At 34.1% G+C, this 23091-nt stretch overlaps 2 protein-coding genes and 2 long non-coding RNA genes across 4 annotated transcripts in view; all 4 read left to right on the top strand.

Annotated features, from left to right (window-relative positions):
• The window catches only part of LOC110271168, a 26741-nt gene extending 21803 nt beyond the window's left edge, over positions 1-4938 (top strand). Inside the window, exon 2 of the long non-coding RNA XR_002361557.1 lies at positions 4661-4938. This is a non-coding gene — a long non-coding RNA (uncharacterized LOC110271168). The remainder of the gene's footprint in view (positions 1-4660) is intronic.
• Positions 9093-10088, top strand: LOC107636869. The gene is made up of 2 exons (XM_016340343.1): positions 9093-9535; positions 9638-10088. Exons 1-2 carry the CDS (start codon positions 9093-9095, stop codon positions 10086-10088), a joined length of 894 nt encoding a protein of 297 aa, XP_016195829.1.
• Positions 13326-14426, top strand: LOC107636870. Its single transcript, XM_016340344.1, has one exon. It carries the CDS (start codon positions 13326-13328, stop codon positions 14424-14426), a length of 1101 nt encoding a protein of 366 aa, XP_016195830.1.
• On the top strand, positions 20672-21292 carry LOC110270744. The gene is made up of 2 exons (XR_002360383.1): positions 20672-20797; positions 20905-21292. It is a non-coding gene; the product is annotated as an uncharacterized LOC110270744 (long non-coding RNA).

Here is a 23091-nt window from a genome sequence, read left to right as displayed (position 1 = left end):
GGATGTAGTTTTGGGAATTTTGGTAAAGTGTCAATGTATGAGTTGAGGATGGCTTGATGTTGATTTTGGTACATTTTGATTGATTTCAAAAAGGGTTGAAATTGGCATGTTTTGGTTGATTTTGAAAATAGTTGAAAATGGATTGTTTTGAAAATGGCACCTTGTGGTTTTGTATGAAAACATGGTTTTTGGGCATATTTTGATGGGACATAACTTGGACTACGGATCCCTGTTTTGTGCCAAATTTGTTTAGAAATGAAATTGAATCCGGGATGTCCATGCCGTTCGAAGAACGGGTGAAAAACGATTTAAAATGAGAGAGTTATGTCCGTCGGAAGATTGGGGGTTGAATCTGTAAATTCTGCAGCTTTTAACTTAGAAAATTTTTAGCAGAACGACCCTCCGCGCGTAGGCGCACTTGGCGCGTACGCGCCGTTCTTCCAGAAAGCACCATCCACGCGTGCGCGTGGTGTGCACGGGCGCGTCGATGCGCTGCACCAAATGCCCAGCTATTTTTCAGAGAGTTGTGCCAGGGTTGTGCCAGTTTTGTGCCTGGGCGCAAGAGCACCCACGCGTACGCGTGGCTGACGCTTGCGCTCTGTTTGGATATTTTCAACCCGCGCGTTCGCGCATATGGCGCTTGCGCGTCGATGAGTTTTTGGCCATCCATGCAGCTGAGTATAAAGGCATATGATAAATGAATAATGATGGAAAATGTTGAATGTAAGCATGTTTGTATTTTCTCTCTGGTTGTAAGGGCGACAGGGCGCAGATACCCTCTAATGGCGACAGGGCGCAGATACCCTCTAATGGTGACAGGGCACATATTCCCTCTAGTGATATTAATACGCAACAAAGAGACTGTGCCCGGGTTAGCTACCGGACATGTCGGGTTGGCTTGATAACCGACAGATGATATCATCAGCCATAGGGCAGGCATTCATCATTTGCATATGTTTGAATTGTTTGGGTTTGCCATTTGTTTTGGATTTCTACATCATATATGCCATGTTACCTGACTATATGCTACTTGTTCTACTTGTACCATATTTGTGTATTACATGCCTGTATTGCTTGTGTTTGTACAACTCAGAGGCCCATCATGCTGGTGTCGGTGGGTGTGAGGGCTGTTCTTGATGGGATGAATTGATGATGCGATTGTATGATGATGATGATTATTGAATGAGATAATTGGAACTCCCTGGGTAGACGCAGTGACGTGGTTTCACTAGCTCCAGGCGAGGGTATGATGTATTGATATAGAATTGCTGAGGCAGAACAACTGGTGATAGTTTTGCTTATGATTCTGAGTCTGACTCGTGGAAGAGTCAGCGAGTTTGGAAACATGTGTAACAGGAACTAGATTTAGTATCCTCTTACGACAGTTGCCTATTCATGGATTAGTGAGAATTTAGGCTGGATATTTGGTGAAGAAGTTTAGGATGCTTAGTGGGTTTTTATTGCAGTGCATTGTATTTATTTGGCACTTTTACCGTACTGGGAACCCATGGGCCCGGGGTTCTCATTCCGTATATATCTCTTGTTTTTCAGATACAGGTCCAGGTGCTCAGAAGTGAGCTGTGGTTCGTCTGAGAGACGGCGAAGATATTTATTTTCTCTACTTTGTGTTTTGCTTAGAATCTCTCCACCTTTGTTTTGAAAAGATTATATTATGTATTGAACTCTTTTGGAACTTGCCTATAGAGGCTCTTATGTTTCCTTTGGGAGAGATTAGGATATACTGTTGTCATCTACTTTCATACTGTACCCTAGCCGGCCTAAACTTCGCGGGTCGCGACTAGCGGCTATTTACTTATGCTATATATATCTATCTGTTATCTATCTCTTAATCTCCTGTATGCCTTGTCCGTATATCGCGTTTGGCTTAGCAGTTTAACTTTTCGTTGTCGAAACGTGAGTGATACGTCTTCGCGATTTTATTTCTACTCTTTTCAGGCTTCTCGATTAATACTCCTTTTGAAAATTACCTATATTTATATATGAAAAATCCACCTGAGAGTTGTACCACCGTAATATCATTGAATTATGACTCGAGCACAAGGATTTGAATATTAGGGTGTTACATTAACCATAATTATTTTATTCTTGTGTGTTTACTTCTCTATGATTGTAATCTATATTTTGTTTTATCTTATATGTCCAATATTTATTATATTTGTATGCTTGCATATGATTGAGGCCATTATTTGTTTAAACTCACTTATCCAAATTAAGCCTACCCTTTTTCAATTACGTTTGTTAACCACTTTGAGCCTTTAAATCCCATTTGTTTTCTATTTCACCACATTACTAGCCTTAAGCGGAAAAATAATTGTATATCCCAAATTGAATCTTTAGTTAGCTTAAGATAGAATAGTGTGTGCTAGTTAAGTATGGGAAATTGTGGGAACAAAAGTTATTAAGGGAATGTGTCATGATAATTTAATGGGAATTTGGATACCTACTCATGAAAAACTATAAGAATTAAAAATCTATGTGCATTGATAAGCTATGTTTATTTTTGCCTCTATAAAAAAATTTAATTAATAAATAAATGAATAAGGGGACAAAATTACCCCAATGCTGAATTGAGAATTCAAAGATCAATGCACATATGATAAAAATTAAAATAAAAAAAGTTGATACATGAGTATGGAATGTAAAAGGGGAATTCTGGGTAGCTAGGTATGAATTCTAAGGTTATGCAAGTTATATAGGTTGTTGAAGCTTGGGTTAATTAAAGATTCAATTTATAAGCTCACTTGACCATACATGTATCCCTACCTACCTTGGCCCCATTACAACCTTGAAAAGACCTCATGATGTTTTATTCATTAAAATAGCATGCATTTATATTTCCTTCCTGAAATTATTACATGAGTGAAAACTACTTCCTAGAGACTTTTAATTATACATTTTACATCTCTTTTATTCCATTCGATGCCGTGATCTGTGTGTTAAGCGTTTCAGGCTTTATAGGGCAAGAATGAGTTGGAGATTGGAAAGGAAGCTAGCAAAAATGGAAGGAACACAAGAAATTGAGGAGATGACCAGCGAGAAGCGACGCGGCCGCATGGACGACGCGACCGCGCGGAGAAGATCAAATCGCAGTGACGCGGCTGCATGGCTCACGCGATCGGGCGGACTGGAAAAGCACGAGCGACGCGGAGGCGTGGACGACGTGAACGCGTGGCGAGGAAAAGCGCGAATGACGCGTCTGCATGAGCGACTTGATCACGTGGCATGCGCGATCTTCATAATTTGCAGAATCGTTGGGGGCGATTTTGGACCCTATTTTGACCCAAGTTTCGGCCCAGAACAGCAAACTAGAGCCAGAGAACATGCAGAAACAAAAGACAACATTCATTCTACACAGTTTTAGTTTTTAGATCTAGTTTTACTCCTCTTCTAGGTTTTTTCTCTACACATTCATAGTTCTTAGGATTTAATTTTCACTTACTTTTTTGGCATTGGAACACTGAGAAGAGTTATTACCTCATCAAGACTTCGTCATTCTAGTTCATTTTCTTTACTTGGCTTCACTCTTCCATGTTCTTTGCTTTGTTAATTTTACGATTGGAATATTTTTAGGATTATTTAATACAAGGATCACCTTTATTTTTAATTAACTATTTCGATTTTTATTTACAATGTCTTCCTTTAATTCCTTTTTATATGCTATGAATTTTACATTCACAATGAGCGAGTAGTTCCCTAACTTGATGGGGAATTGATTGAAAGGAACCCTTGAATTGGAAGGCTTGAAAGAAAAATTGTAATTGGGTTTATGGTTGGATTGCCTCCTAATCACTAACACCAATCCCTTTTAATTAAGTGGATTGCAACTTGTGAACGGACGTAGCATTCCAACTTGTTTGACTTTCCTTCACCTAGTGAAGGATAACTAAACAGGATAACCTTTAATTGTCAATTAATCCTGAGAGCATTCCAACAATAATAGGGATTCTAACTAATCAATTCCCAGTCAAGGCTTTTATTTACATTGTTCAAATTCACCAATTTAATTTCCTGTTTGCCCAATTTAAACCTTTTTGAAAACCTCTGATTAATAAAATAGCACACTTTTCTGCAACTCGTTGGGAGACGACTTGGGATTCATACTCCCAGTATTTTAATTTCAATTTTCTGTGACATCTTTCTAAATTGATAGGCGGATTTCTGGTGAATTAAGAACTATACTTGCAACGTATATGTTTTAACAATTTTTAATTCGCCAATTTTTTCCCGCATCAACAGGCATGCATCATATGCATATTACTTGAATTACTTGCTTGTGCTTTAATTGGGTGTGCCTATATGTACTTGCCATGTTAAATGTGTATTTGTTACCTGCAGTATTTGTAACCTTCTTGTGCTTGCCTTTATCTGTCTATTTGTCTGTGGAAATGTATGATGGAGTTGGAGGTATGGAGGAATGGCAGTATGAGACTTAGATTTAAGGTTAAGTTAAGTTTGGTTTAAATATTCCTAGAAAACCACCTTTTATGGCTCCTATTTAATACTTTAAGCTCTATAATCTGAGTGTCGGTGTTCTAGGATTGCCTCTGGCATTCTCAAAACCTTATATATTATGTGTGTGGCACCTTTACCATACTGAGAACCTCCGGTTCTTATTCCATACTATGTTGTTATTTTTCAGATGCAGGTCGAGAGGCATCTCGTTTGGCGTTTGGACTCTTGAAGCAGAGTGGTTACTGGGTTATTTTGTTATGCTATGATGTATATATATATGTACTTGGCTTTCTCTCCGCATAACTTGTTCTTTTTTATCCTCTTAGAGGTTTATGGAGAGGGAGGATTGTGTATATGTACTTTTGGGTTTTGGATATGTATGTATATATGTGTAAATATTCTCCGGCCAGTCTTGACTTCGCAGGCTGTGTTAGGAGCTTATTATTTTGTATCCTTGGCACTCTATTCCTACTTCTGTCATCTTATGTTTAGAGGTTATAATTTTCTTAGCATGCAAGTTAACTCGTTCCTTGAGCGTTGCGCTTTTATTTTGGGATTTTTATTTCCTCTATTCTTCAAGGCTCCTAGCATATTATAATTCTTCTGCTATTATACGTATTCATTTTGTTTTAGAGGTTGTAATACCACACCACCTCTGTTTTACGACTTAAGTGTAAAGCTTAGCGTGGTAGGGTGTTACAGTTACCACAGGAGTATTTTTATATATAGAATTATTAATCAATTATGTATAGCTTCTGATAAAAATAATATATTCAATATAGATATTATTTATTAAGTAAAAGATAACAGATTGATAAAGAAAATTAATTACAATGGGTATATTCATTTTAACATTCTTCTATCCAATACTATAAAAATACCATGGCCACCTTGAATTACTATAGGTTCAACTTCCATCGGCAGCGATAGAATGACTAAATTCAGACATTTTCGAGCTATAATATTTCTCAAACAAATAATTAACAAAACACTCATTCATGCCTTTTAATTTTGAGTACATTTATACAAATAAACTCTGCTAGGGAGATAATGAGGAATCTTGACAATGTGAATAATGGGTTGGTTATTTAGTCCTATAGAGGTAAAAAAAATAAAAATTACTCCACAAATTATCCTAAATCCAAAAATTCTCATTCAATTATTTCACAAAAATAACCATCCAACCCCTAATTACAAACAATTTTTACCTCCAAATCCCTCTTCCTCTCCAGCTGGCAGCTACTTCCAACGTTTTTCACTAACCATCCTACCTTAGCAGCGTCGGAGATACCCATACTGTCTGTTAGCTTCGACCCCAGTCCAACTCCCTCTTTCGCGCGCGTCTGTTTAATGCATTTTGGGTTAAAAATATTTTTGTTCAATGCATTTTGACTTAAAATTTACTCAAAATTTTTATTTATTGTCCATTCATATGTGCCATGGATTATGTCACTTTTTTTCTATAAAACTATTATAAATAGGATGATTGAAAAAATATGAAGTATCACGTAGTTTGTTAATCTTATATATGTATCTCTAAATGGAGGATATTTGATAGAGTCATGGAGTATATGCTTATTGAAAGAGGAGGCGCACATACACCCAGTATTATACACGTATTAAAAAAAATGAATTTTATCTAACATCTTCTAAAATAATATGTAAATTATTTTTTATGATGTGTCATATTTTGATTAGTCATTATTTTAATCATAGTTAGGTTATTTTATAATTTATTATTTGAGATGAGTAATGATATAATTTCTTAAAATATCAAAACCCCACTTTCGTTGATTAAAACACATTTCTACTCTTCCATTCTTTCTTCAACGTCGTCGTCATCTACTGCCTTCCCACGCAATCTCTCTTTAACATCATCCTTAACGGCATCGTTGAATTTCCGTTATCCGTAACTTTAATAACGACTTTCTCAATATATCCCGCGCCGACATCATTGCTATCTCCTGTCTTCTCATTCGATCATTTTACTCCTTACCAACATAATTAACATAATTTTTTTTTACTCCTTACCAACATAATTTTTTTTACTCCTTACCAACATAATTAACTATCTTTATTTAATTACATGATGAAACATATATTTATATGTAAACTATTATTACGTTTATTATTATTATTATTACATGATCATCATTACTATTTCTAGTATTATTATTACTATTATTAATTATGAAGCATGGAAATCAAAGGCGGTTTATATTTTTCATTGAGATATATATTATTATTATCATTGTGCATATATATATATATAAAGTGTATTTATCTAATAAAGGAAGCCAAAGGCGGCTTGCTAATTAATCATACATACATACTATATATATATATGCGAGAGAAAAGGAAAAAGAAAACGGGTGAGAGAAGAACGTAACCGCGAAAGACCGTAAACCCATCAAATTTCCGACTTTGATTTCTTGCAATTCGTAATTCCAATAAAAAATCTAATTTGGTAAAAGTATTCGTATCCTCTTCTTCTATATGTTGGCACCACTTTTGACCGGTAGAAGTTGATGGTGACGTAGCTCCTCTACCCCTTGAGTTTGACCAACTGGAGTTTTAGGAGGCATAGACGATTCTGGACATTTTCTTCTTCGATAGCTCAGTCAAAAAGTTTCTCCGGAGCTTCGAATATTTTGATTCCATACAAAGGTATGGTTTTGGTTTCTCGTAGTTAATGTTTAATGTCACGTGAAAACTTAGGCTAGAAGACCTTAAGATAGGAATGAAATGAATGAATAATTGATGGATTGTGTATTTGGTATAAAATGTGAGGTTTATCTGTTGTCAATAATTTCTTGTTGAAGTTGGTCGGTTTGGAAAAAGATTTAATATTGGTATTTGTTTGATTTTGAAATAATTTGTTACTGGAAATTATTTGAATGACTGAGAGGTGTTTGGTTGGATAGTTGGGACCCTTGAAGGGTGGCAGAAATTTGAGTCTTAGAGGAGATATTGCCAAAATTTCTATAAGAATTGGAGTTTTGATTTGAGGTATTATTTTAAAAGGGAAAGAAATTATTATGTGGCTTGTGCATTTGAGACTATTTGTTGACCCTCTGTCGCAAGATGTGACCGGGCACTTTAACTCCCCGGATTCCCCCATGGGCATGCATATATATATATATAAATATTAAATATTATATTTGAGCTTGGAGTTCGTCTCCATGGAATACTATATTATTGAGCTTGGAGTTCGACTCCATGGAATACTATATTATTAAGCTTGGAGTTTAACTCCATTGAATACTATGTTATAGAGCTTGGAGTGTGACTCTATGGAATATTATATTTGAGCTTGGAGTTTAACTCCATGGAATATTATTGAGCTTGGGGATGCGCACACAGAGGGATTGTCCAATGGTTAACTACCAGGACATGTCGAGTTAGCTGTATAACCGACAGATGAGACTCATCAGCCATAGGACAGGCATACATCATATGCATTTGTTTGCTTTGTTTGAGTGTGCATTGTTTTAGTTTGCTTAACTGTTAAATTCTGCTTATCTGCTACTTGTTCTACTTGCTGTAAATGCTTCTCTATTTGTGTTTTCCTTGTCTGTAAAGTTTGTCTATGCAACTAAGAGGCCCCTTGTCTGGCGGAAGAATGACGAGGGTTGTTCCACCAGTGATTCGGAGGATTGGAGGAGACAGAACATGAAGTATTGGGTTAAAGTTAGATTCAGAACTAGAATACCTTAGACAATTTACCTAACTTCTGGTTTAGTTGAATTCTTAAGCTGAAATCTGAGTGTCAAAGTTCTAGGAATACCTCTGGCTCTCCCGGGACCTTTTATATTAACTATGCGGGCACCTTTACCATACTGAGAACCTCTGGTTCTCACCCCATATTATGTTGTTGTTTTGAGATGCAGATCGAGAGGCACCTCGTTGAGCGTCTGGAGACCCTCCATACAAGCGAAGAACTATCCTTTGGACTGTCATATTTTGTTTTATGCTACGTATATATGTTTATAGAATCTCCACATGTACATATTTGTGTTTTGTCCCTCCTAGAGGTTAACTTGGAGATACAGGTGTTTATTTTGTGGTTTGAGTTTTATTTTGGATTGTATATAGATATATATAATCACATACTCTGGCCAGCCTTAGCTTCACAGGTCGAGTCTAGAGCTTGCTATCTGTATTTGAAAATTCTGATATGTATATATTTTCAGTTTTCTTTTGATCTTACCTATCCATTTTATGAATATCCATGCGAGAGTCACACGATTTTTTATTTATCGTTCTTGTTTAGCTTATCCTTCAAGGATCCTAGATATAATTTCTTTCAACTATATTTATATGTCTTTTCTTTTAGAGATCGTAATAACTTGTCACTTCTGCTTTACGACTTAAGCGTAAGGCTCTGTGTAGTAGGGTGTTACATTATGGTATCAGAGCAGTTCATTCCTGTAGAGCCTGAGGGATGGACTTATTATGCTTTTGGGCATACTCTGGGTGTGTGTATGTGCTATTAGGATATCTTATTGATATATGTGGCATAAACGTTCATGAGCATGCATTCGGAACTTGAAGCATTAGACTTGCGATATTGAGACTGATCAACTTAATATCACTTGTTTGGTGTGTGAAGGGACCAGATGTCGACTCACAGACGTGGTCGCGGGCGAGGTAGAGGTAGGATAGGCACCGTTACTCCTGGCCCGGCAGGGAATGATCCAGTAGACTTCATGGCTGCCCTAGGAAATATGGCTGCGGCTATGCAGGCGACAGCCGAGGTACTGGGTAATCAGATAAACCAGGGTAATCACGGGAACAATAATGATGAGAACGGTCCTATGACACTTGCTACATTTCTAAAAGTTCACCCTCCGACCTTCAGGGGAACCTCAAATCCCACTGATGCAGACAATTGGATTCAGGCTATGGAACGGGCACTGCAGGCTCAACAGGTTCCTGAGGAGCAATGGGTTGAGTTTGGAACTTATCAGCTGCAGGGTGAGGCTCAGTATTGGTGGCAGGGGACACGACGTATTCTGCAGCCAGATGGCGCTGTGATTCCTTGGGAGGTTTTCCGAACAGAGTTCTATAAGAAATACTTTCCTAATTCAGCCAGAAATGCCAAGGAACTTGAATTGATGCAGTTAAAGTAGGGACAGATGACTGTTACTGAGTATACTAGCAGGTTTGAGGAGTTATGTCGCTTTTCTCGTATCTGTCACGGTGCACTTGAAGATTTTGCTGAATGGAAGTGTATTAAATATGAGGGAGGTCTTCAAAGCGATATTCTGAGCTTCATTGCCCCAATGGAGATCAGAGTGTTTTCTGAATTGGTGAATAAGAGTAGGGTGGCTGAGGATTGTCTGAGGAAGGCGACATCAGATAAGGGTAATCAGCGAGTTTTTGTTAGGAGAGATCAGGGAAGAAACTTCGCCCCTAGAGGACAAGATTTTAAGCGAGGCGGTTATACCCCACAACCACATTTGGGTCAGAATAACTTCCAGAGATTCAGTAATAACAACAGCCAGGAAAGAGGCAAAGGAAAGCAAGCTCAGACCCCACCGAATGATCTAACTTGTAGGAGGTGTGGAAAGTACCACCCGAATACTCCGTGCAGAGCTGGTTTAGGTGTATGATATTACTGTGGTGAAGCTGGACATTTATCTTGGAATTGTCTGGAAAAGAAGAAGAATCAAGAGGCTGGAAAGGCACATCATCAGGGACGCATGTTCACTATGATAGCGGATGGTGCTGGAAGCGCAGATACTCCGATTAGAGGTAATCACGAACTAGTAATAGAAATTTTTGACTGCCTTGCATAGTAAATAACACGTAGCATTCATTGTAGCACATTACCGAGTTGTGAGCATTGTAATCTTCAACTGAGCGATCGACCAATGACCTCCGAATAGTGAGACAGAACGATAGTTGGTCAACCTAGAAAAGTGACTAAATTCTTGGAGAATAATAATAAGAGTGGCGCAGCAGTAGTAGGTTGAACTATTTTGAGTATACAACTTAAGTTATACATAAGGAGCCGGAAATGTTGAGAGCTGTGCGGGATAGTTACCTGAAACCCAGAGATGGTAAGTTACGAGGAAGAGACATGACATAGATTGAATCCGTAATTGATAATCGGTTAGGTGTCAAGAGAAAGAGTAAGTTGTGATAGATTTAGTGTCAGAGGCTGAACCAAGTTCGATTGTATTACGAAAGGTGACACCATTAGAATCGGCAGAACTTAGGAGCTAGATGAAGCGAGTATTAGGGACAGTAAACCTGTCGTTCTAATACCAGCCTGCCTTATAACCTTTCTGCATCGAGTCTATCTTGTATCTTCCACTTTGCGTAGACTTTTAAGCCATATCCTGGATTTGCAAACTAAGCGTGTCAAATCTTTCTGTTTTTCTTTGATATGTTTAAGAAGGGAAGTTACGTTAGTATGAATCTTTTTCATCACTATTATTAATTATGAAGCATGGAAATCACAGGCGGTTTATATTTCTCATTTAGATATATATTATCATTATCATGGTGCATATATATATAAAGTGTATTTATCTAATAAAGGAAGCCAAAGGCGGCTTGCTAATTAATCATATATATATATATATATGATTAGCATATGCGAGAGAAAAGGAAAACGAAAACGGGAGAGAGAAGAACGTAACTGCGAAAGACCGTAAACCCATCAAACTTCCGACTTTGATTTCTTGCAATTCGTAACTCCAATAAAAAATCTAATCCGGTAAAAGTATTCGTATCCTCCTCTTCTATACATTGGCACCACTTTTGACCGGTAGAAGTTGATGGTGACGTAGCTCCTCTACCCCTTGAGTTTGACCAACTTGAGTTTTAGGAGGCATAGACGATTCTGAACACTTTCTTCTTCGATAGTTCGGTCAAAAAGTTTCTCCGGAGCTTCGAATATTTTGATTCCATACGAAGGTATGGTTTTGGTTTCTCGTAGTTAATATTTAATGTCACGTGAAAACTTAGGTTAGAAGACCTTAAGATAGGAATGAAATGAATGAATAATTGATGGATTGTGTATAGGTATAAAATGTGAGGTTTAGCTGTTGTCAATAATTTGTTGTTGAAGTTGGTCGGTTTGGAAAAAGATTTAATATTGGTATTTGTTTGATTTTGAAATAATTTGTTACTGGAAATGATTTGAATGACTGAGAGGTGTTTGGTTGGATAGTTGGGACCCTTGAAGGGTGGCAGAAATTTGAGTCTTAGAGTTGATATTGCCAAAATTTCTATAAGAATTGGAGTTTTGATTTGAGGTATTATTTTAAAAGAGAAAGAGATTATTATGTGGCTTGTGTATTTGAGACTATTTATTGACCCTCTATCGCAAGATGTGACCGGGCACTTTAACTCCCCAGATTCCCCCATGGGCATGCATATATATATATATAAATATTAAATATTATATTTGAGCTTGGAGTTCGTCTCCATGGAATACTATATTATTGAGCTTGGAGTTCGACTCCAAGGAATACTATATTATTGAGCTCGGAGTTTAACTCCATTGAATACTATGTTATAGAGCTTGGAGTGTGACTCCATGGAATATTATATTTGAGCTTGGAGTTTAACTCCATGGAATATTATTGAGCTTGGGGATGCGCACACAGAGGGACTGTCCAATGGTTAACTACCAGGACATGTCGAGTTGGCTGTATAACCGACAGATGAGACTCATCAGCCATAGGACAGGCATACATTATATGCATTTGTTTGCTTTGTTTGAGTGTGCATTGTTTTAGTTTGCTTAACTGTTAAATTCTGCTTATCTGCTACTTGTTCTACTTGCTGTAAATGCTTCTCTATTTGTGTTTTCCTTGTCTGTAAAGTTTGTCTATGCAACTAAGAGGCCCCTTGTCTGGCGGAAGAATGACGAGGGTTATTCCACCAGTGATTCGGAGGATTGGAGGAGACAGAACGTGAAGTATTGGGTTAAAGTTAGATTCAGAACTAGAATACCTTAGACAATTTACCTAACTTCTGGTTTAGTTGAATTCTTAAGCTGAAATCTGAGTGTCAAAGTTCTAGGAATGCCTCTGGCTCTCCCGGGACCTTTTATATTAACTATGCGGCCACCTTTACCATACTGTGAACCTCTGGTTCTCACCCCATATTATGTTGTTGTTTTCAGATGCAGATCGAGAGGCACCTCGTTGAGCGTCTGGAGACCCTCCATACAAGCGAAGAACTATCCTTTGGACTGTCATATTTTGTTTTATGCTACGTATATATTTTGTGTTTTGTCCCTCCTAGAGGTTAACTTGGAGATACAGGTGTTTATTTTGTGGTTTGAGTTTTATTTTGGATTGTATATAGATATATATAATCACATACTCTAGCCAGCCTTAGCTTCGCAGGTCGAGTCTAGAGCTTGCTATCTGTATTTTGAAATTCTGATACGTATATAATTTCAGTTTTCTTTTGATCTTACCTATCCATTTTATGAATATCCATGCGAGAGTCACACGATTTTTTATTTATCGTTCTTGTTTAGCTTATCCTTCAAGGATCCTAGATATAATTTCTTTCAACTATATTTATATGTCTTTTCTTTTAGAGATCGTAATACCTTGTCACCTCTGCTTTACGACTTAAGCGTAAGGCTCTGTGTAGTAGGGTGTTACATTATGGTATCAGAGCAGTTCATTCCTGTAGAGCCTGAGGGATGGACTTATTATGCTTTTGGGCATACACTGGATGTGTGTATGTGCTATTAGGATATCTTATTGATATATGTGGCATAAACGTTCATGAGCATGCATTCGGAACTTGAAGCATTAGACTTGCGATATTGAGACTGATCAACTTAATATCATTTGTTTGGTGTGTGAAGGGACCAGATGTCGACTCACAGACGTGGTCGCGGGCGAGGTGGAGGTAGGATAGGCACCGTTACTCCTGGCCCGGCAGGGAATGATCCAGTAGACTTCATGGCTGCCCTAGGAAATATGGCTGCGGCTATGCAGGCGACAGCTGAGGTACTGGGTAATCAGATAAACCAGGGTAATCACGGGAACAATAATGATGAGGACGGTCCTATGACACTTGCTACATTTCTGAAAGTTCACCCTCCGACCTTCAGGGGAACCTCAAATCCCACTGATGCATACAATTGGATTCAGGCTATGGAACGGGCACTGCAGGCTCAACAGGTTCCTGAGGAGCAATGGGTTGAGTTTGGAACTTATCAGCTGCAGGGTGAGGCTCAGTATTGGTGGCAGGGGACACGACGTATTCTGCAGCCAGATGGCGCTGTGATTCCTTGGGAGGTTTTCCGAACAGAGTTCTATAAGAAATACTTTCCTAATTCAGCCAGAAATGCCAAAAAACTTGAATTGATGCAGTTAAAGCAGGGACAGATGACTGTTACTGAGTATACTAGCAGGTTTGAGGAGTTATGTCGCTTTTCTCGTATCTGTCAAGGTGCACTTGAAGATTTTGCTGAATGGAAGTGTATTAAATATGAGGGAGGTCTTCGAAGCGATATTCTGAGCTTCATTGCCCCAATGGAGATCAGAGTGTTTTCTGAATTGGTGAATAAGAGTAGGGTGGCTGAGGATTGTCTGAGGAAGGCGACATCAGATAAGGGTGATCAGCGAGTTTTTGTTAGGAGAGATCAGGGAAGAAACTTCGCCCCTAGAGGACAAGATTTTAAGCGAGGCGGTTATACCCCACAACCACATTTGGGTCAGAATAACTTCCAGAGATTCAGTAATAACAACAGCCAGGAAAGAGGCAAAGGAAAGCAAGCTCAGACCCCACCGAATGATCTAACTTGTAGGAGGTGTGGAAAGTACCACCCGAATACTCCGTGCAGAGCTGGTTTAGGTGTATGCTATTACTGTGGTGAAGCTGGACATTTATCTTGGAATTGTCTGGAAAAAAGAAGAAGAATCAAGAGGCTGGAAAGGCACATCATCAGGGACGCATGTTCACTATGATAGCGGATGGTGCTGGAAGCGCAGATACTCCGATTAGAGGTAATCACGAACTAGTAATAGAAATTTTTGACTGCCTTGCATAGTAAATAACACGTAGCATTCATTGTAGCACATTATCGAGTTGTGAGCATTGTAATCTTCAACTGAGTGATCGACCAATGACCTCCGAATAGTGAGACAGAACGATAGTTGGTCAACCTAGAAAAGTGACTAAATTCTTGGAGAATAATAATAAGAGTGGCGCAGCAGTAGTAGGTTGAACTATTTTGAGTATACAACTTAAGTTATACATAAGGAACCGAAAATGTTGAGAGCTGTGCGGGATAGTTACCTGAAACCCAGAGATGGTAAGTTACGAGGAAGAGACATGACATAGATTGAATCCGTAATTGATAATCGGTTAGGTGTCAAGAGAAAGAGTAAGTTGTGATAGATTTAGTGTCAGAGGCTGAACCAAGTTCGATTGTATTACGAAAGGTGACACCATTAGAATCGGCAGAACTTAGGAGCTAGATGAAGCGAGTATTAGGGACAGTAAACCCGTCGTTCTAATACCAGCCTGCCTTATAACCTTTCTGCATCGAGTCTATCTTGTATCTTCCGCTTTGCGTAGACTTTTAAGCCATATCCTGGATTTGTAAACTAAGCGTGTCAAATCTTTCTGTTTTTCTTTGATATGTTTAAGAAGGGAAGTTACGTTAGTATGAATCTTTTCCATTTTATATCAATTTTCGAGGGCAAAAATTTTTATAAGATGGGTAGAATGTAGCGACCCTCAATTTTAAAATATATATATATGATTAGCATATGCGAGAGAAAAGGAAAAAGAAAACGGGAGAGAAGAACGTAACCGCGAAAGACCGTAAACCCATCAAACTTCCGACTTTGATTTCTTGCAATTCGTAACTCCAATCAAAAATCTAATCCGGTAAAAGTATTTGTATCCTCCTCTTCTATACGTTGGCACCACTTTTGACCGGTAGAAGTTGACGGTGACGTAGCTCCTCTACCTCTTGAGTTTGACCAACTTGAGTTTTAGGAGGCATAGACGATTCTGGACACTTTCTTCTTCGATAGCTCAGTCAAAAAGTTTCTCCGGAGCTTCGAATATTTTGATTCCATACGAAGGTATGGTTTTGGTTTCTCGTAGTTAATATTTAATGTCACGTGAAAACTTAGGTTAGAAGACCTTAAGATAGGAATGAAATGAATGAATAATTGATGGATTGTGTATAGGTATAAAATGTGAGGTTTAGCAGAACTGTTAAATTCTGCTTATCTGCTACTTGTTCTACTTGCTGTAAATGCTTCTCTATTTGTGTTTTCCTTGTCTGTAAAGTTTGTCTATGCAACTAAGAGGCCCCTTGTCTGGCGGAAGAATGACGAGGGTTGTTCCACCAGTGATTCGGAGGATTGGAGGAGACAGAACATGAAGTATTGGGTTAAAGTTAGATTCAGAACTAGATACCTTAGACAATTTACCTAACTTCTGGTTTAGTTGAATTCTTAAGCTGAAATCTGAGTGTCGAAGTTCTAGGAATGCATCTGGCTCTCCCGGGACCTTTTATATTAACTATGTGGGCACCTTTACCATATTGAGAACCTCTGGTTCTCACCCCAAACTATGTTGTTGTTTTCAGATGCAGGTCGAGAGGCACCTCGTTGAGCGTCTGGAAACCCTCCATACAAGCGAATAACTATCCTTTGGACTGTCATATTTTGTTTTATGCTACGTATATATGTTTATAGAATCTCCGCATGTACATATTTGTGTTTTGTCCCTCCTAGAGGTTAACTTGGAGATACAGGTGTTTATTTTGTGGTTTGAGTTTTATTTTGGATTGTATATAGATATATATAATCACATACTCTGGCCGGCCTTAGCTTCGCAGGTTGAGTCTAGAGCTTGCTATCTGTATTTTGAAACTCTGATATGTATATATTTTCAGTTTCCTTTTGATCTTACCTATCCATTTTATGAATATCCATGCGAGAGTCACACGATTTTTTGTTTATCGTTCTTGTTTAGCTTATCCTTCAAGGCTCCTAGATATAATTTCTTTCAACTATATTTATATGTCTTTTCTTTTAGAGGTCGTAATACCTTGTCACCTCTGCTTTACGACTTAAACGTAAGGCTCTGTGTAGTAGGGTGTTACATATTTAAATAAATTAAATAAAATAAATAAAAAATACTTTTAAAAATATGCCATATTAGTTATACTGTTAATTGATAAAATTTGATTTTAATAATATATAATAGATACACATTCTTAAGAAGCATAAATTTTGATAATAATATTTATTGTAAATATAAAAAGTGAAATAATTAATGAAAAATATGAGCAGAAAATAAAACATATTAATTAAAATTCAATTTGTTATCTAATTAATCTTGTGTCATACGATATAACTTTACGAAAATTTTATGAATCACAACCTTTTTTTTACAAAAAAAAAACACGATATGTAACCTTTAGTAGTACAAAAATAATTATAAGAATTAATTATTGATATTGATATTAATCACAATTGATTATTGATACCCTAATTTTTTTAAAATATATTTTACCTTTTTAAAATATAATTCATGTAACGTGTAGACCTTTTTATTATTATTATTATCAAATTAAATGGGTCACTATTAATATGTGCATTAACTATCTCCTAATAAAATCATTGCACTTGAATGAGAATTAGAATTATATCAATTGATATAATTAGAATGATTAAAAATATCGATGATTGATAAGTAGTTTTCTAAAACTAATTTAATCAAATACCAATATTAGAAATAAATTACTTAAATAATATTTAATCTATTCTACTCCTTAGACACGTATAGATTAGAGTCATTCTCATAACGATAACCAACTGAAACAACATCGTAAGTTCAAACATTTAGAATTCGTACAAATTCAGACCATTTTCTTGTTCTTTGAAAACCTTCTGTATCCCTGATAGAGTTGAATCGCAATTCCTTTTATGGAAAAAGAGTTATGGATGTGGCTTTGATGTGTTAGAGACCAAAATTCGGAAGTCACTATTTATATCTGAGTGTGACACCCATTAAACCCTAAAGCCAAATAAAATAGTATCTCTGGTTTTATTCTCATTTAATTCTACATCAAAAGTAATAATGACTTATTTAATTCAGCATTTATGATAATAAATGAGATGACCATTATATAAGTCATTTAATGTAAAATAGCTTAATTTACTATTAGGCCAATTTGGCTAAACTTCTTAAATAAGTTCTTTTAAAAAATGAGCTTAAAATATAAGGACTTTTATTAATAACAACTTTTAAATAAGTTATTTTGTGTTTGGAAAGTTATTATAGAAGTCCTTATTTTAAAGTTGTGCATTAAATAGGAGTGATAAAATAGTTTTTGAAAATAGAAGAAGTCACATTTTTTAACTTCTTCAAAAGCTCTTAAATAACTTTTTGAAAAGTTAAAAGTTTATCTAAAAAATTGTACCAAACACTATTAATGTAACTTTTTATAAGTCAAAAGCTAAAAAAAAGTAGCTTTTGGAGTTTCCTAATCATTCAATTTGAGTTACAATTAATTGATTGATAGAAATTATAATAAATTATATGATATTTAAATAATTAACCAAATCAATTAGTTGATAGAATTAATTTATTATAATAAATTGAATTTAATGAGTTAAAAGAAATAAATCGAAAAATACCATCAGAAACATGCCACGACAGTTTTATCATTAAATGCAGAAATTTAATTTTTATATAATAGAATAGATATTTACAGATTATTATATTAAACTTAGATAAAAAAATACACTAAACAAAATAAAAGTATCAATGGTAAAATATAACATAAAAAATCACTTAATTAAATTAAATATTTGATTAGTTATGATTGATGTAATTTAATGAATCAAATAAAATATTAAATAATAAAATATTTATTCTAATCAAATCAAATTACATAATTGATTAGTTATAATTTATACAATTGAATGAATCAAAACACATTAAATTGAAAAATAATTTAGTTAATTTGTGTCTTAAGGACACATTTTAAAAATATTTATTTTTCAACAAATTTTATAAAATATTTTTTATAATATTTTTAACCTATGGTCTAAAGACACAATTATAATAACCTATTAAAAAGTACTTAATTAGTCAATACAAATAATTAGTGTAATTGATTTAGTTCAATAAATTAAAAGAAATAAATGTGAAAGGAAGAGATAAAGAGAAAGTGAAATTATAAAAACGTGTAGCCATTAAAAAGCAATAAAAAAGTCCCTTTTAGTTTTTTATTTTTTAATTATTAATTTATTAAAATTAATTTCACAACATTTATTATATGTTATTCATCTTACAAATTAATACAATCAATTAATTGATATTAATTATCGATAATTAATTTTAACTGATATAACTCATTTCGCTATACGTTCTAAATAAATAATTAAAAATGCACGTCTCAATTTTTTGTTAAAATAGAATAAAATAAATTACATAAATTGAGTAGATATAAATATGAAAATTATAAAATTTTATTAACAACTCAAATCAATTAGTACTATAAAACTAAATTTAATGTCTATTTTAAAAATAATTACTGACCTTTTATTCTTTTAATTATTAATAATTTAAATAAAGTAATACCCTATAACTTATTTTGTTATCTATTTTAAGTAATTACTAACATTCTATTTTTTTTAATTAACTATTTGTCTTATTTATTATTTATGCTTTCAATGAATTATATTAATAAATAAATAAACTAAATCAACTCCGGTTATACTTGGACTATTCAACAATTCAATATAATCTTTTTAATTTGGAATTAACTACTAATGATAGAAAATAAAAAATTTAGAGTAATTAAATGTTATGAACATTAATTATTATTATGAAATAACCTAAAATCATAATGAAATTTATTTTTAAAGAAATAATCAAGTATTATTGTTAATTATGAAATAACCTAAAATCATAATGCATTTTATTTTTAAAGAAACAATCATCCATTAATATGTATAAATAGAAACATCGTCAAAATGCTTTGATTAAAAATATAAGGGGTTAATTACTATTCATTATTAATAATATATCGATTATACCAAAAAATAAAAATATAATTTTCTACATTTACACCATTAGAATAATTACCATCATGAGTAAAATATTGTAAAAAAAAAAATAAAATTGCATACATAGTGAATTTAAAAAATAAATATCGTTAAGTAATTATGTTTTTTTAATAAATAGTAAAAAAATTAAATATCATAAACTATATTCTTTCAAAAGTAACCCTTTTAAGTTGTTATGTTTGGCATGCATGGTTTATTTGTATATAATTTAAATTGACATTATTTTTAATTATAACAATTATTTATCCTTAATAATTATTGTTAGAATTTAATAATTTATCATGCCTTACAATAATTATCTATAAAAAAACATATATATATCCTGAAAAAATTATTAAATAAATTTATTTTTTTACCCTATTTTCACATTAAAAATTTTTTTGTTATGTTTTTTTAATTGTTATTATGTTATTAGAATTGTTAAATAATATTTAAAAAATTCTTTAAAAATAGAAATAGCGATGACACCTTGAATAATTAATTCAATAGAATTAAATTTAAACAAATAAGATGATTCAATCAATTATACAAATAATAGCATATTTATAAATATTAATAATGAAAATCGTCTCACTAATTTAAATGATCAATACAATAATTATATGAAAAAATAACTAATTACATAATTGCATAATTTTCAAGATTCTATATAGTTGAATCTAGTGGACAAATAAAAAATATCTATATGATAATATTCTAATATTTTAGCATATTATAAATCATATTATAAATTTATATATCATATTATAATTTTAAGTCAACTTCTTAAACACATTATAACATAAACCATCTAAAAAGATACACCAAAAATATACTTAGAAGAGAAAATAGTGCATTCATTTTGGCGGGAAAATGGATTCATGAGGAATCGACACCTCACTTCCATTAGCTGGGAAAAAACCCAGTTTTAGTATATTAAGTAGATAATAGATACACATTCTTAAGAAGCATAAATTTTGATAATAAATTAATACTCAACAAAACCATTAAATATGAAAATATTAAATTGTGACAAGAAGGGTAAATAAATAGGTCAAACTGAAAAGTTATAACTTCCTAAAAAAGTTTATAACGTTTTGTTCATCATTAAGTATCTATAAATACTTAAGGACCAATCTTTTATAAAGCATAACCATTAAAAGCACAACAAAAATAAAATTTTCATATCAAATTAAACATCATGAAAATCCTTTTCTATTTCTCCATCCTCTTACTTTCTCTTTCCGTTAGTTTTGGTATACATCAAATCCATAAAATTCAATGTATTGTTTTGAATAATTATCTTGTGATGATTTTTGTTTCTTGGTTAATAATAGTGTATTATATGTCTAAATATTTGTAGGAAATAACCCATTGCGAAATGTAACACCACCAACCAAATTTTGTCTTGCACCAGTAGGCACCAGTTATTGTCTTCCACCTTCAAAACCAGATGCATGCAATGAAAGGTGCAAATTTTTTCTTGGTAAATCAGATGTCAAAGGACTATGTGATAAATTAACAAAAGAATGCGTTTGTATTTATTCACCACCATGTAAGCAGTGACAGGAGTATGTGATCGAGCAGTCACATACATAGTTCACCTTTTTCTTTGTGGGAGTATATGTATTCTCCTTCTACTAAGTAAAATAATGGTAAACCAAATAAGACATCAAGCAAATAAATAAAGTGCATGATTGTACTGTTATTTTCTATTTATCAAATAATAATAAAATAGTGGTTCTATATTATTTATCAATTACTCCTGGCCTTTTTTTTCCAAATAAAAATCTATGTTTTATGTTTATTGAGCTTTCTCATTAATAGAGTCTTTTTTATAATAAAAATAAAAATATATGGTCCTAACTATATATATGTTACTGTTAATAGATACAAAATGCTGCAAATTGCGCTAGTTAATTATTTATATCTAAGGTCATATTTAGATTTTGTTTGACATGTAACACATTATTGTTAAGTAAGTTTATTCACAGGAATAGGTATCGTTGGTTATCATTTCGGATTAGCAAACTTTGTATCAAAACAAAAAATAACAAATGTGTTAGCATTTAAGGTAACGTACCTCAATATATAATATCATAGTTTTGTTGCATTTAATTACTGATTTAGAAACCTAATGTTAGTTCCTCTCATCAATAGGAAGAAATTTTCAAGAGGTACCAATGAACATAAACATTTTAATTTTTGAGGAGTAGTTAGGTAGGATGTTATGCGTGCATGAGAGCGGCAAAAGATAGTAACATTGCAACAGAGATAGCAAGGGAGCTTGGCGAGATGGCATAAGAGCCAACGACGGAGAAGGTGAGAGACAGTGAGCCAACGACAAAAAAGGTTAAGGCTTCAGGTAGACGACGATGGCATCGCAAATGGAAAGGGTGTTGAGTTGTGCAGTGCTTCTAATGGTGGTCATGTTAGGGTTAGTGAGAAGTGTGAGGATGGTGTGGTTGCATTAGGGTTAGTGAGGGTAACTCAATGTATTTAAATTAGAAATCAATTTAGCAACATATTATTATTTTATAACATTATTTTTCATATTTTTGTCGTTGAATCCGTCGTTAAATTTAGAAATAACGACCAATTTAGCGACCAACATCTTTAAAACAGCATTTTATAATTGATTGCTAAAATCGGTCATTAACTTAGCATAGCGACCAAATTAGCGATCAACTATTTTTAGCCTATTTCTCTTTTGGTTGCTAATTGGTCGCTAAATTAAAAATAGCGACCCATTTTGTGACCAAAAGAACCAAAGACTAGCTTTTCTGTTTTGGTTGCAAAATAGGTTGCTAAATTAAAAAATAGCGACCAATTTTAACAACCAACTCATTCTGGTCAAAGAAAAATATTATCGGTCATCAAATTTGTTGCTATTAGTGACCAGTTTCGTTGGTCACTAAAAGCGGTCGCTGAATGAAACTTACCGACTGATTTAGTGACCAACTTTTTTTGTCCTAGAAATCTTATATAGGTCGCTAAAACTGGTCGCTATTTTAGTAATTTCTTATACGTCCATATCCAAAAGGACATAATGTTATTGAACTTTTCACAACTACAAACCCACAATGTTATTGAATTACCTTGTCATAGTTGATTTTAATCATTTATAAATATATAAAAAATTTCACTACAACAAATATGGCCTTTAGCAACGCCAAATTTTGCAACGCCTTAAAACCGTTCTCTTAAATAGGTTTAGACAACGGTTTTTTAAAGTGTTACTGTTGAATTTAATTTTTCATCAATTTACAGCAACAAATTAAAACCGTTCTCTTTGACTATTTTAAAGAACGGTTTTATAACCGTTACCATGATTTGCATTTAAGCAACGGTTTTTTATTGTTGTTTAAAGAATTGTACAAAAGAAACGTATTAAAACCGTTGCCGAAATGCTACACTTTAAAACCGTTCTATTAGATGGTCTTAAACAACGGTTTTTACAGTGTTGCTGTTGAAGTTCATTTTTTCATCACGCTATAGTAACAAAATAAAACCGTTCTCTTTGACTATTTTAAAGAACGGTTTTACAACC

Source organism: Arachis ipaensis, chromosome B04 (assembly GCF_000816755.2).
Source record: "Arachis ipaensis cultivar K30076 chromosome B04, Araip1.1, whole genome shotgun sequence".
In the NCBI taxonomy this organism is placed as follows: domain Eukaryota; kingdom Viridiplantae; phylum Streptophyta; class Magnoliopsida; order Fabales; family Fabaceae; genus Arachis; species Arachis ipaensis.
Note: the sequence above shows the minus strand (reverse complement) of the source record. Positions and strands in the feature narration are given on the sequence as shown.